Source organism: Dermacentor albipictus, chromosome 4, assembly GCF_038994185.2.
Source record: "Dermacentor albipictus isolate Rhodes 1998 colony chromosome 4, USDA_Dalb.pri_finalv2, whole genome shotgun sequence".
NCBI lineage: Eukaryota > Metazoa > Arthropoda > Arachnida > Ixodida > Ixodidae > Dermacentor > Dermacentor albipictus.
In genome coordinates this window covers 130,227,932-130,243,382 of record NC_091824.1, presented here as the reverse complement: position 1 = coordinate 130,243,382, position 15,451 = coordinate 130,227,932, and the positions used below count along the sequence as shown (strand labels likewise).

Genomic DNA, 15,451 nt, shown 5'->3' with positions numbered 1-15,451 from the left:
AGGGACCTTTAACGTGAATTGAGTGCACGGTACACATATATTTTTCCATTCCGCCCCCATTGAAATGCTGCTGCCGCATACAGGATTTGATGCCGCGACCTCGTGTTTCGCAGCGTAATGCCAAAGCCACTAAGCAAGCGCAGCGTGTAGTTCATTACTTGCGTGTCTTGTTGTGGAATGATTTGTGTACATTAAACCATCATCACCGATTTACCTAATTTTGTCTTGCCATTTTACCCTACCAAATGCGGTGCACACCTGTTTCTGACGTAACTTGTTTAAGGGCGATCACGATGAGAATACCACTGTTGAATTCATGTGGTTGGTACCGCGCAAGAGCTCATCGGGCGCAAAGGACAAACCAATGTGTCCCACTTTGTTGTTACTTAGAGAATATTTACAACCGGCCGTGCGAGGGATGGTTGCAGATTGCCCACAATAATAAAGAATATGAAGACATAAATTGTTTTGTGTTATTAGCACATTGTTCTTGCGGAATGTCTTTTTGTTTCAGAATATATCTCATTGTACAGAGGTTGTACAATACTTGAAGCCAACAGCCATAACTGTTGAGACATGTTGATAGCTTTAACAGCGTGAAAATATGCGGCCAAAGAAAACAAAACTGTTGCTATTGACGCAAACAAGTGCGAGAAACGGTAGTTAACACACTGCATGGTGTTGATTCATCATTTGAATGTACGCATAAATTTCTTGAGCACTGAAGATGGTTAAGGAAATGTAATGTGCTTCAGATAAAAAGTGAAAGTGAAATACATGGCCATTAAATGTAGATACGTTTCATCATTAGGCGCATGCGTACCGAAAACGGCATTGCTATTTTAGGTGATGGTCATTTCGGTTTTGTTTCCAAGTTTATTTTGAGATTTGGCCACTTTTTTAATAACCTATTGACTATTTCTGTACCTTCGTTTATTCGACTAAACTTCTAGTTTTGAAAAGTGTTCAATGTGTTTTTAAGTATATTGAGACTGTTATGGTCTCGCGACATGCACACAACGCTTACCACTGCTATTATGCTAGTGTTCGGTTGTCCTTGATCCAATGTGCATATTTATTGTATAGTTGCAAGAAAAAAACAACTCAATAATTGTGAAGCCATAAATAATTGCACACGTAAAATTTATTTCATGCATAAAACAGATCGCCAGCAACTTCAACGAAAGAATAAAACAGCGCTCTTTTAATTGAGAAGGAAGCCATGACAGAACACAACAATAATGACAGGAATATCTACTTTCACAACCGTGTGCATGACTCGCATTGGACTTCATAACCCCTATTAAGAAAACAAAACTAGATCGTGCTGACCTGTTGTGTTGTACAGTATGTAAAAATATATACAAGAAAATACATACCCTATATATGTCATATTTTGTGCATGTTTAGCTTCGACGCGTTGTCAAACAATAAAAGCGAATATTCTGCATGGAAGAGAGCTGCAAGAACACATTTATGATTGCTTGTCTCCAGTGATAATCTTTTCAATTTGGTGTTATCTACTGCAGACGCTGACTGTCAGAGATTATGTTCATCACTTGCATGGGATAAGTGTTTTTTCTTGGGGCAGACAGCTTGCATAGGATGAATGTAGTACTGAGCTCCAATGTTTTTTTTACTAGTATGCTACAGTACACTACAAATATTGCATCGCATAACTCAGCAATATAACCGCTATTTCCTGTATCGTAGGATGTGTTATTACCACTGTCAACTGCATGCGTTTGTGTGGTTAGCGCGTGCACTATGTTTTCGTGCGCTATGTCTGTCTTTGTCCTGTTTTGCATTATTGGTATACCGATAGTAAACTGCAATGGAAAAGAAAAAGAAACTAAAAACTGTTTAATTACTAACAATGTAATAAACATTGTAAATGCAAAATAAAACAATAATGTTCTCTATATGTGTAATGGGAACATTGTGCGTGTGTAAAACAGGTGCAATATTAAATGCAATCGCAGTGAACAGAAAAGAGAGGAGCGCTCATGGTGGGGATAAAAAGCAACATGAAACGACGAATTGACTAGCAGCACTCAATAGAAGACTTGGGCTGTTAACCTCAAGCACTTCGATCAAACATTTGAGATGATGTCATTGTTGTAACATGAATATCGCTTGCGTTTGTACAGCAGCTGCATTGTGCATAAATTTGTAGCCTGTATAGTAAATGTGACAGACAAAACTATATTGAACATGGACACAAATTGAACTCTTGTGAGCATGTTTGTTGTGTACTTCCAGCAATCAGAAACACAGTTTCCTCAACGCTCTCAAACTTAACAGTGTACGCCACAAGTACAGCGATATTGCATGAAGTGAAATATTGAAGGCACAGGTATATCCAGGCAGTCGCAATGACCTGATGCTATGATGACATATTTTATAACAGTGCAAGTATGACGAGAAATGCAAAATGCTCTAAGCATGTTTTTATTTACAGGAACATTGAAATGCGTGGTAAATTCTACTCTGTACAAAAATAAATAATATATGCTGAATGTTATAATCAGCACCTTTGATATCTAGTAAAAATGATGTATATAGTGGTATATAAGGGCAACAAGTGTGTGTACATCTAGCAACAAACGCAAGGAACACATCGTACGCCAGAGCACTCCTAGATCTGTATAAGTTAAGCGTATGTACATACCGGCTGGCGTCATAGCATTTGCCTTTGTTCCTTCTTGGAATCTCTTAGCCTGAAGATACCGGTACGAGGAGGCACAACCAGAATATTTTCACTATGCGCTTTTGAAAGTAATATCGAAAATAATTCATACCCTTGATAATCTTGCTTCTGTACTATGTGTGTGATGTTTTTTTTTAACTCTCCTTCTGAAACACCCTGTATTCCCACGCTTAGTGTACAAGGACCACATATGCAAGTAAACTCATGTTTAAGTATGAAAGATTAAATGATTGTGCGTCAATGAAACATGTAAGCATAGTTTTCAAAGTATCACTTTCTCGCAACAATAAAAATATCACTGTAATAAGACAAATTAACAGGGCGCTTGGAACCTGGTGTACGCATTACTCGAAACTGAATGTTTGCGGCAGCTTACATTAGGACGGTAGCAAGGCTGTGTGGTTAATGAGCAGTAGAGCGTCGTACCACTAATTTGTTCGAGCTTCAAAGCATGAAGTAAATTTTTGCATCATCACGGTTTTCCATCCTGTTCTATTACGAGACAGCTGTTGCTGCCCAAGTATCATCATTTGGCAGAAAAATGAGTGGAAACTCATGCGTTCCAGCATTATACCGATTACAATACAGAGGTTGCTTTAACAAAATGCGTCCTTAAGCACAGACCACGTGTTACTACCACAAATTCGCACTTTTCTGCGTCATTACTTCATAGTAATGCAGAACAGGGTTGGCCAAGTAGTAAATAGAGAGCGCGACAGTAGAGCAGCTGCGCGTTGGCGGCTTCCGTAATTAAATCATGTTGCTAGAGCAGCGGAAGCAGTAAGTCAGGATTTTAATGGCACAGCTGCCGTCGCAGCTATAATGCGTCAGGGACATATCTGTTGCTGTTTGGGAGCGAAGGTCAATCTTCCCACGTAAAAATATTGACTGCGTTATTACCCTTAGCTAGAATATTGGCTAGACCAACCTCTAATACCACTAAAAAGTACCCCTAAGCACCTACAATAATTAGCTGTTACACACAGCTATTGATGGAGCAGTGGGGGTTAGCTGATACGCAAGTGATTTAGAAGCAACATTTTGTATTTTTTATGGCTGGAAGTCTTTCCTCGAGGTGTATGCGAACCAAACCTGCTGTCCGCAATTCATCAAGAGGCTACGCAGTCTAGACGGAAATTGGCCGGATAAGAGCAATAACGTTTTGTTAGAATTGTCTGAGCTGCCACGTTTCCAAATAGAAATGCGACCTTTTAAATAGCATTTGAATCTGAACTGTGCATTCAGAGCCAATATTAAATGCAGTCATTGTATTTCAGTCCACACTGTTATAAGCCTTAGATATTGCATGGACACTTTCGAAAATCAACCAGTGTGTTTCAAGCTGGCAAGCAATGCCGCCTAGATATCTACAGTGCCTACCGTACCAATGTTCACATCTACTGCCTGCAAGCATAGAGGCCGTCGCATCAAAACCTAGCGATGTTGGCAATGTCGCTGCTGTCCGGAGAGATGTGGTCCATTATCCAGGGCAGAAACGCTGTTACCCGCGTATAGATGCCAGGTGTCCTAGGCAGGGCACAGCCGTCCCCTGCTGCCACCACGCCCACAACCACGTAGCGACGGTCGTTCACCGCAAGGAGTGGTCCTCCAGAGTCGCCCTGTGCATGGTTCACAAAGACAAAGTGCTGTTAGGAAATTTGATACAGCACCATCAGTCTCGATGAAAAACACTAAAAAATGAAACTGCTCCGAAACCTTCAGCATCTGTGGGATCCAAGCAAGACAAAAGTTCACAATAAAATAAAGGCTTCAAGTGGTCAACACTCATCGAACAAGGGATGTTTCTGCAGCTCACGTTTTGGCAAGGGGATCTGTCTTCTTTAGGTCCTGACGAAGGCTGGTCGCCTTTTCAGAACGGTGACTCAAGTGACAGTCTTTCTCTTGCTACTGCTACTGAACTTTAGAGCTCGAAATCGGATAATAGTATGTCGCAAACGTTACGCCGTATAAGGTTGTATAGGCGACTACATGTTCCTACATTCCTCGAAAAACTTCCACTTACTATTACACAAATCTTTCACGGAGTGCATAGCTGCCCGATAGTGATGTACAAGCTTTATAAGAAAATATGCGGAAAACAAGTCCTTATTTCTGAGCTATTTCCTCCACAGCTTCTTACTTATGGTACTAGCTCATTTGTACATATATTTACAAAAATGATATGCTTGATGACGATCATTACTGAATATGGTGTTGAGATAGTCCTCCAAGTTCCACAACGTGCTTACGCCAAAGCGTTTCTGAGCTTCACTCATTGTCAAGCTAACCACAGCTGTTCTAGAAGGTTGTGGCGGTGCCGTATTCAGTTGTATCTATTCCAGTTAAAATATTCTAGTGGCGTAAGCACCTGCTAAGGCAGTGGATAAAATGAAACACGATAACTCTTCGGAGACATAAGAATGTCACTGCTGATATTTACATGCTGCGCTGACATTTCTTGATCATAGTTTTTTGCGACTGCCTACTCAAACTATCGGGGAAGTGCCAGAGTCACTATATTGCGCTCGAGCCGGGCAATCACGTCGAATTAGAAAATTTATTTTCAGGTGGGAATCTGCTTTAATAAGTTCATATTGCAATGCCGCTTTACCTTATATTTTCGCCAAACTAAGAAGTGTTCTTGCGTAAATTTTTCAATAAGCATGAAATGCTCACATGGCAAGCGTCCTTTCCACCTTCTTCAACACCCGCGCACATGTGGTTGTCAAGGACTCGCATGGAGTGATTATGGAGCCAGGTGTTGCAGATCTGGTTGTCAAAGACGGTCAGGACAGCTTTCAGTGGGACAGCTGCATTGCAGTGTTCAGAAGAGTAAAATAAAATACTGATTTTAACAGGCAAGAAAAGGGATTACTGTTGACTTGAACTTTTAAGGCCATCATAACGTTATGATTTCCCATCGAAGCCTAAGCTAGAAGCAAAATAGAACTTTTTGCTTTAAATTTCCTCTAATTATCTACGTTAATATGACCAATCGACACAACGATAGGGTGGTGAACTCTACTCTTTATGTCACTTCAACTAAGAAGGGAGCTGTGGATTAGATTATATCTAACATGATAATTACGTAGGTACAGAGAGTGATGTGGGACCTTATATTATATTCCGAGTGACATAATTACAGATGTCATGTTCAGTGAAAAGTCGCTATGCTACTGCGTGAGAGTGGTCGCAAGCAATTCAATGTATTGATTTTTAATTACTTAAAAGGTCAAGAGCACACAGGTCACAGCACTGAAACTTAAATTTATCTTATTTTAATTTTCAAGTGAAGCTATAAGGACGGTTATCTGACATCGTATTGCGCAACAAAAATAATTTTTCACTCCTTGCCACATTAAGCGAACTTGCGAACATACACAATCCCACGGAATGGCGATCGTACACACTAGAACACCTTACTATGCGGAGGCGACTGACCTGGCGTCTTAGGGACATCCTCGGACACTTGCCCCCAGCCAACGACAGTAACGTTGATGCCAGTTGTGTCGGTCAGTGTGAGACTTGGAAGGCAAGCAGGCTGCGCGTACTCGCTGTAGCGGATCTTCAGGCTCAGCCGAACCAGCGCGATGTCGTTGTCGTATTTCTTGACCTTGCGGTAGTCCGGGTGCATGATTAACTTGTCGATGGTGTACGTCATGGCGGGTGTTCGGGGCTCCTTTGTACGAAGGTTATACTCCGCCACACGGACGATGAAGTTAGACTTATGATATCTGTAAGCGACCAAAGTAATTAAAAAAAGTCAGAAAATTGGAACATAAAGTTCGTTTTTGCAAACAGAACGCTGCTTGTGTGACGTTTCTCTAAACCACGCTCCTCAGAGCTGGCAAAGAATTTACTGCACAAACCGTTTCCCGTGTTTGTGTATATGTGCCAAGTATTTCCCATTACCCAATAACGGTACTGAATGATGCAGACTGCACACGATCATTGACCGCAATCTACCAAACATCTTAGTTTTCGCGAGGAAACCCATGTGCAATGCCAAACAAGACTAAGGATTGGAAGACGTGGACTTAAGAGGAAGGTTAAGTTCGGTTGTTCTTATCGAAGTATATATAAAAGGAGAATTCGTTTTTCTCGTCAACCACTCCAGCAAACTTGACAAGGTGTATTGCATTTAAAAGAAAAAACGTAACATCTAATGACTGTTTCTTTGGAATGTTCGATTTAGGTTGTCACTTTTTTACTAAAAATTGGCATAAATCGTACATTTCCAGAAAAGAAAGCTATTAAGTTTACAACTCTGTAGCTCAGCAATAAAAGATGATATCACAGTTCTGTCAATTGCGTATAATAGTACATCTAAAGCGCACAAAATTCATATGTTCTACATGAATTTTAAATGAATTGTAATATGGAAATACAGTTTTTGCGCAACCCTTGTGCACAACGCCAAAAATTCACGTAATATATAAATTGACGTACTGAATTTGTCCGTTTTGAATGATCTAATGGATGCTATTTGCAGAATCGTAATATCAGTTCTTGACGAAGCGCTATTAATTTGTAAACTTCGTGTTTCTATTTTTTCGAACTTTCGAATTTTGAAAATATTTTCCACAAAATTTGAGTTGTAAATCGAAAATCACCTTATTAGAGTCACTATAGTTTAACTTACCATCTCAAATGCAACAAATTTCGTTAAAATCGGTCCATGGGTTACCTAAGAAAAGCGTTTTTACGTTTTGCATGTATTTTAATAGGCCACGTCTGAGTTGGGCCCGAGCTAAAGCTTGCCCCTAGAGTGATCAACAGTGAGCGAAACCTTCACCGACGATTACGATACTCCATAATGCAAAATTTGAAGGCAGTTCTGTAGGTACATTGATTTTGAGATATATTGCCTGGTGCGGACGATCTACGTCGTGCGGCACGGCACATTGGCAAACGGAGCAATGTATGGCCCGACTGCCTCGCTAATCAGGAGATCGCGAGAGGTAGCGCGTGGATGACGCGTGGGCGCAATTCACATCAACCGCCGCTGACAGACCCGCGCTTATGCAGCGCTTTGTTTCCATATATGGTATCGATGGCGTTATAGCAAACAGACGATGCGCCCGCCTCTGGCGCCATCCTCGCCACGAAGCCCGTCTTGTAAGGCACTACGCTTTTCTTCTGATGCTTTCGCCCTACTCTCCTCCTCCACTTTCCTCCTCATGGTTCCGCTGCCCCTTCCTCCTCCACTTTCCTCCTCGCTCTCTCTTCGCTACCATCTGTGTTTCATCCCTCGCTGCGCTACACGTTCGCACGTTCATCCTTCGCTGTGTTTGTTCACCGACGCCGACGCTCACCACAGGAACGAGCGTCTAAGGGCTGCGCTCTAAATGTGAAGCCTTGGGTGTTCATCTTGAGACGAATGAAGAATGTTGGTGCTTGGTCTTCAAGATGAATGTGTTCCAATGTACCAAGGTTTTGGTTCTTTGGAAGCCTCGGGCTGCAGGAAGCCTCCGAAAAAGCGTGAGGAAGCCTTACGCCCGTATTCTCAAACAATCTTGAACGTGAAGACGAAAGGTGCGCTGTGCTCAACTTCGTCAATCGGAGCGCGCTTGACGAATTTGAGCACAGCGCCACCCTTCTACTAAACACAACACTATGCTTCCCAAGAATTGCCGGACAGTGCCAATGACGAGCGGTGACGAATTCTGTCCAGGGGCGGAGCTGGCATTCGTGTCCTTCGGTCGAGGTGAATTGTTGAGCGGCGGAACATTCTAGAACGCTGGACTTAGGCCGGAAACGTACGTGCCTTTTCTTCGGTCACTGTAATGCCCCTATCAGGTTTGAATACCGAGTGAGGAAAAAAAAATTGCAAGTTCACAATCACATCTGAAGACAGGTTAAGGAAAAGGTTAACGAAACAACACGACGAAATGTCTTTTACAGGTTGCTTGCTTTTACTTTAGATCTCACACTAAAGTACTTCTTTGCATGGGCTGTCTTGACCTCAGAGAGAATGGTCGAAGAGTACCTGTGAAATTTGCGGGCTAATGGATGTGCTCGGCACCGCAAACATGTGTCGCACTTTTTCTTTTCTTCCGAATCGAAGTTGTTAAATTTTCTATCAAGCCTGCGTGGAGACAAAAAAAGTACCCGAACGCCAGGTCTTTCTGCAATGTTCTCCAATGCATGAGTGGTCTATTAGGTTTCAGTCTTTTATAATTTTATCTTATCTCGGGTACAATAACCTCTGTGTTAGGACTTTCTGGAAACCGGCGCCAGGCCAAGAAGGTTTGCTGTAGTTTATCGCTGTGTTGTTTTATTAAGGTTTTCCCGCTGTTTCTCTGTTTAGATGTCGTCGTAATCTTCAATTTCAGATGATCAGGTGGTCCACCCTTACATGCGCAATGTCTTAAGAAAAAGACAGGGGCTTGCGCTCCGCCGGTGTTTTTTGTGGGCCCTTTAGTCCTTTAGTTCATTATTGTGAGACATTTAGCAAGTTAGCATGACCACATGCGAACGAGCTCTCTTTTCGATTTTCTCATTCTCCTGTACTTTAAATTAGTATTCGGAGCATGCGGTCGTGTCCTGTATAATTAATTGTAGCAAGACATGTGCCTTCTTTCTAACCGATACCTCGCTCAATAAAATTTTGTAAGAAAATGCGTAAGAAAGCACAGGTCATAATATGTATAAAGTAGAACAAAAAATTTTCTGGAATCTACCACATTAAATTTTACTGGTATAATCTCGCTGCTAAGCAGCCACTACTTACCCGTAAAAGCAGTGAGCCGCTGTGAGAATCCACCGTTCATTCAGGATAGTGCCGCCACACTTATTTTCCCCAATTGACGGTACAAATTGTATGGAAACCTATAAAGAATACATAAGCTATGTTAAGGTGCCGTTTGAGATATTTGTGGTGATTTAGAGCTACAAAATTGCAACATCAGTGTTTAGCACAAATTATCCTGGGTGTTAACTGACTATATCGTAATATTGCTTAACAAAAAGTAACATTTAGGTACGCCGAAGGCTGTTGATATTACCTCTAATCGGAGGTAAAACTTTAATATTCTCTATATTCTATTAAAAAAGAGATAAAAACTAAGTTCAGCACCCATATATGTCATGCAATGAAATAAAAACACTTATATGCAGATAGTAGGCTAATAGAGTAGCTACCCTGGCTTCGCGCAGGGCTCTTATAAAATTCTTCCATGTACCCCAGCTAAGATTAGCCAAGCTGCTCAAGGAAAAAAAACGATAAAAAATGCAATATACAATTATAAAACCGACGGTGTTCATTCGTCACAGGTGCATCAGCCGAACACCATTGGTCTTATGATTGTAAGTTGCACGGTGTTTTTTAAATATTTCTTTGTTTTCGTTGAACAGCTTGGTTAACGCTAGCTGACACTCCCTATATGTGCTTTAAAGGCAGTCCATACAGCAAAGAAAATGAACAACAAGAACAATATTAGTCGACGTGGCGGTTCCTATGGTGCGTAGTATGTGCTATACGTATATTCTGTCGAAGCAAGTATCATCTGTCGGAAGCACCGAGATTTGCAAAACATCGAGGTATGTTTCTAGAATCTCGATGACCTCTGAGTTTGAACGTAAAGTTAAGGGCGTCTCCGTTGCAGTGCAATGAATACATTATTTTGCGCTGCAGCACACTGTGTGGAGTTATCAAGTATTGACTTGTAAAACGTATAGAGGACACGTTTTTAAGAGTTCATGCATCCGTTTTCCAGGGTTATGCGTAATAACAAGACATTATTGTTCTTGTTTCACCGCGGTTATTGTGTAAGTATACTGGTAGCGGTCGTGGTGATGATGTTGCTACAGACAGGGTTAGCCTGCCAGAGTTGGCCGGCAACTCGTCTACCTGAGCGTCTCTCTCCGCGTTAAATACTACGTACGTGTCCTTCACAAACTAGATGCATTTGTGAGGCGTAAGGATATGCGAATCCTGCTCACCAGCCAGGGGAATTCTCCGTCATATGCCATTTGGCCCCCAACCACTCGAGCACGTCTTGCAGTCCGAATGCCGCAGGTCCGATGGGGGCCTGCATCGAAAGGGAAACAAATGTGTTAGTAAAAGTAACCTGAATTCCTCAGAAAAACAGATTGTCAGAAGCACAACTTACTTCATGATGTCCCTACGTATATTAGTTTTATATAATAATTTTGTTTGGTCAAAGTGGACTTGAGAAGTTTGCGTGATTTGGACGATAAACAACTGCTGTTGTCAGTGAGTGTTAATAAGTACATATTGGGAAAGGGGAAGCAAAATCCGGATGGTAGAAGACCAAATGAAGACGTCAGACCGTGAAGTATACGTGTAAATGGTAAGTGCAATTGACTAAATACGTGGCCAATCGGGGAGCACTGCAGTAAAATTGCGATGTGATTATGCTCATGGCGACGATGAACAGTTTAAGCAACAATGCCACTTTGTTCGTTTGATTTGTGAAAGCTTGCATTGAGGAGCGGTGTAAATGAAGCAATTGTGTAAAGTCCAATTTCAATGCCGCATCTTTTTTTGTACGACGTAACTTTTTTTCGCGCAATATTTATTCTTAGAAGACAAGCTTCACCTTGACTTTCACTGAATTAGCCGCGCTTGCGAAACCATGCTCTTGAAAGGCGAATTAACGACGTTCCAGCGCGAGAATTACCAGATGGCCATTGTTAGTGGCAAACTCAGATGGAAAAGTACAGTGTTTCACCCATTGAACGCGCAGAAAACACGTGCTCATTGTTATGTCGCTGGAGCGTATGCAATTGACCCAGTTCTAGCGAAGCTAATTGCGCTCTTGGCATCCGAGCGGCGTATACACACAGGCGCACCTCCGCGGCGCATCCGGCGACTTGGCCAAATGGGCCATCAAAGGGTGGCTTGGAAATTGCGCACCGTTGTAACCTCCTCGCTTTTGCTCCGGCTTCTCGCCGGCGGGTGCACGCAAGTTATGCCATAGCAGCACAGCCATAATAGCGCCGTCGTTTTGCTCCCTTGCACGCGTTATGTGAGTAGCCGTGTTTAGATCAGAGGCTCCGATTTTATGCAATCATCGGCAAAATTTGACTAAATTTTATTTATGCCCTACAAACGCCTAACTCATCTCTCGCGTATAGCCATGCTTGTGTATTTGAAAGACACGGCCTTGACCTGAAGAAGCAATCCTCTCAGTTTGGCTGTTGCCTACCGGTGACCTTGAAAACCCTTGATCAAAACCTAAAGCACGGAGCTAAACAAATAGCTCACAATACTCGGCAGAAAGTGCAGTTTGCGTTGCGTGATATTGCGTAAGTTGTGTGGCGAAATTGCGTATATTGCTCTACAGGTGAGAACTGCACGCATTTCACTTTTTAATCAGTTGAAGAGTGGTGTCTCGCTAGCTTACGCACAAGCATTTCTGTCCGGAATGATCGTTCGAGTGGTAGCTTCATGAGTATAGGATAGCGGGCGCTATCCTCAAGGCAACCCGGAATGAAGCCTTCTTTGTAGAAAGAAGCTTCTGCGTGAAATTTTTCACGTCTTCCTTCAAACTATGAGGTATGCGAAGGCTTTCGCGGAAATTTGTTTTCGTTTCATATAGCTCTATGCAATTTATGGTGGTATACATTGCAAAAAAAACAACGCTATTGATAGATAAAGAAAAGGAAGCCTGAATCTGAAAGCTCATTTGCAACTTCAGCTAATCTGTCATTCGCAAGAATTTTGCATGTAAGTTCGCACCAATTCTGACATATACACGCACAGTGGCTCTGTTAGAACGTTGGTCAAGATATCACGGTGGGAAATGTTTGGATGATGAAGATATTGGGATCCCAAGCAATTAGAGAACATGATCTAGTGCTCACTCAGCACACAGCAACAACTGTCACCACGAACTCTCACTGGCACCAACATTTCCGCTAGGAAGGATCGTAACTTGGTTCAGTAAATACCGGAAGTGCATAGTGGCAGAACCAAGGAAGAACGTCCGCAAGAGGAACTAACGAGACGGGTACCTGCCGTTCTACTGAGTTTCAGGTTTGTGTGAGGGCTCACCCATCGCAGCGGTGCCTCGCGGCTCATCCAGCAGCCATAACACAGAGACGAAGACGCCGAGCAGGCGGACTTGCACTTCTGACAGCATGTGGACTTGCGTTTTGGTTCCGGTAACGGGTGTCTGGGGTCGTCGCTGTGCCGTGGCGGTGAAGGCACCTTTGAGTTTCTCGCGGCCCACTGGTCTTGACAGGATTCGGCGGTGTATTTAAGCATGGGCACCATACAACGTCTCCTCGGTTGTCCTTCCAAATGTGTGGTGTATCTACTGGCCCAATGTTGAACGCACGTTGCTCACCGCGCGCGCGCATCGCGCTCGGGGTCTCGTGAGAGGAAAGAGGTTTTCATTGACCCATTTTTTTCTCTACGATATCGGCAATGGAACATGGCACACACCTCCGCGCGGCAGCATATGCTCGCGCCGATTTGTCCCCCTCTCCGGTTCCCGCCCCTCTCGGGATCCCCTTCGTATGGGCAACACTTTCGCGCGCTTCCGTCGCCTCCTCCTCCATCCCTTTCCCTTTTGTTTTGTTCTTCGCGGCTTTTTTCCATCCTGTTATCTTCATTGTTGCGCATTCTGCCGAGCTTTCTACGTGCTGAGCTTTTCTCTAGGTTATGTTTTTTGCTTTCTTTCTCTGCGCTTCTGCGAAGCTGAAGCGAGCGAGAGCGAGCGTCAGTGGCGATGACGACACTCATGAGTTGACGCGGTCTTCTCTCCTTTCGAGTGCGATGGCGAGTGATTTCGTATTTTCGAGGGCGGCAGAATCACACGCGGCCATGCAGTTGTGAAGGTCGCAGGAGTCCTCGACTGACCTCACTTCCGAGGCACTTTCCAAAGGCCAACCGGGCTCGGGCCTCGGTATTTTTTGTTACAGGATATAGATGATCACGTTTTTCATGTTCAGGGGGAAAAACAAGCAGGCTTCCTTGCGTACTACCCGCCGGGGTAGTGTAGTGGCTTTGGCATTGCTCTGGTAGGCCCGAGGGCGCGGGATTAAACCTCGACCGCGGCGGCCAGATATCCATGGGGGTGAAATGCAAAGACTCGTGTACCATGCACTAGGTGCACGGTAAAGAACCCCAGGTTGTGAAAATTAACCCGGTGTGCCCCCCGAGACGTGCCTCATAATCATATCGTGGTTTTAGTTAACAATTAAAACTTGTTGCGTGCTAACTGAGGTTCGCCCTTTGGTTAAGTTTAGCTATGTCAACCTATGTGCTTGACACTAAGGCTCCCTAATAAATGCTAAGTGAGACAGAACTATTTTCACACTTACGGCGCAATTACTGCAAGCCGTTCATTAATGTCCGGACGAACTCACCGAAATGAGTGTCGAATGCGCAGTTGTAATTTTCTGGTTCTTGCTGAGAAGGATTTGAAGAGAGTAGTGAAATATCAGGACAGAGAAATACAGAGAGAAACGTAACGAAAAAAATTCTGATTTGTGCGAAAAATGGTAAGCGACAATTGTAGAAATGCTCTATGTTTCACTACAGAATTTTGGAGGACATCATTGCCCTGCATGTCGCATACATCATGCTATCATTACAGATGTGACCCGGTCGCTAATCTCACTCTGCTATCAAGGTTCGATTCTGCAAACCTAATATTCTAGAATCAGGAATAATCTGTGCACATCTTACGTGGGCATTTAATATTAATCAGTTATCACTCTTAAGTGATCAAATGGAAACAGCCTATGTAAATTAAGAAATAACTAACAAGAAAACACAAACAGCATTTAGAAAGAAAGGGGGTGGGATGGTGAGGTCCGCTGAAGTCGTGCAGAAAACTGGTATTTGCACGGTGCTTTATCATCAAACTGTGCAGTGAGGATCAGAAGGCAGCGCTTGCAACGGGTGACAACGTGTGCCCGTAACCTCCTATTTTACAGAAATTCTTACAACCGACTTTTGTCTTCTTGGACAGACCAACCAGTGAAACGCACGACGGCATAGGCTATCAGATGACCTTTTTTTTCATGAATATCATTTAGGCGAGGTGCGTGGTGCATTGGAGCGATTGTTTCCCCTTTGCATCACGCAGTGCGCACTGACTGATTTGGGTAGCAATGGGTAGCAATTTCAACTCAGATTCCATTAACTCGCGTTTGTTCCCTCACTCAATCTGCTCTTTTCTTATCCCTTAACGTTACACCCATCATTCTTCTTTCCACAGCTCGTTGCGTCGTCCTCAATTTGAGTAGAACCCTTTTCGTAAGCCTCCAGGTTTCTGCCCCGTAGGTGAGTACTGGTAAGACGCAGCTATTATACACTTTCCTCTTGAGGGATAATGGCAACCTGCTGTTCATGATCTGAGAATGCCTGCCAAACGCACCCCAGCCCATTCTTATTCTTCTGATTATTTCAGTCTCATGATCCCGATCCGCGGTCACTACCTGCATTAAGTAGATGTATTCCCTTACCACTTCCAGTGCCTCGCTACCTATCGCAAACTGCTGTTCTCTTCAGAGAATGTTAAGCATTACTTTAGTTTTCTGCAAATTAATTTTTAGACCCACCCTTCTGCTTTGCCTCTCCAGGTCAGTGAGCGTGCATTGCAATTGGTCCCCTGAGTTACTAAGAAAGGCAATATCAATCAGCGAATCAGGCAATCAGCGAATCGCAAGTTACAAAGGTATGCTCCATTAACTCTTATCCCCAATTCTTCCCAATCGAGGTCTCAGAATACCTCCTGTAAGCACGCTGTGAATAACATCGGA

General features: G+C 43.2%; 1 protein-coding gene across 1 annotated transcript; it reads right to left on the bottom strand.

The window, feature by feature from the left end:
- Nucleotides 1-136: 136 nt before the first annotated feature.
- On the bottom strand, nucleotides 137-12,935 carry LOC139059328 (venom protease-like). The gene is made up of 6 exons (XM_070537581.1): nucleotides 12,732-12,935; nucleotides 10,655-10,743; nucleotides 9,444-9,541; nucleotides 6,152-6,444; nucleotides 5,387-5,520; nucleotides 137-4,329 (listed from the first exon to the last, which is right to left on the bottom strand). Exons 1-6 carry the CDS (start codon nucleotides 12,817-12,819, stop codon nucleotides 4,138-4,140), a joined length of 894 nt encoding a protein of 297 aa, XP_070393682.1. The 5' UTR covers nucleotides 12,820-12,935; the 3' UTR covers nucleotides 137-4,137.
- Between the last annotated feature and the right edge of the window lie 2,516 nt (nucleotides 12,936-15,451).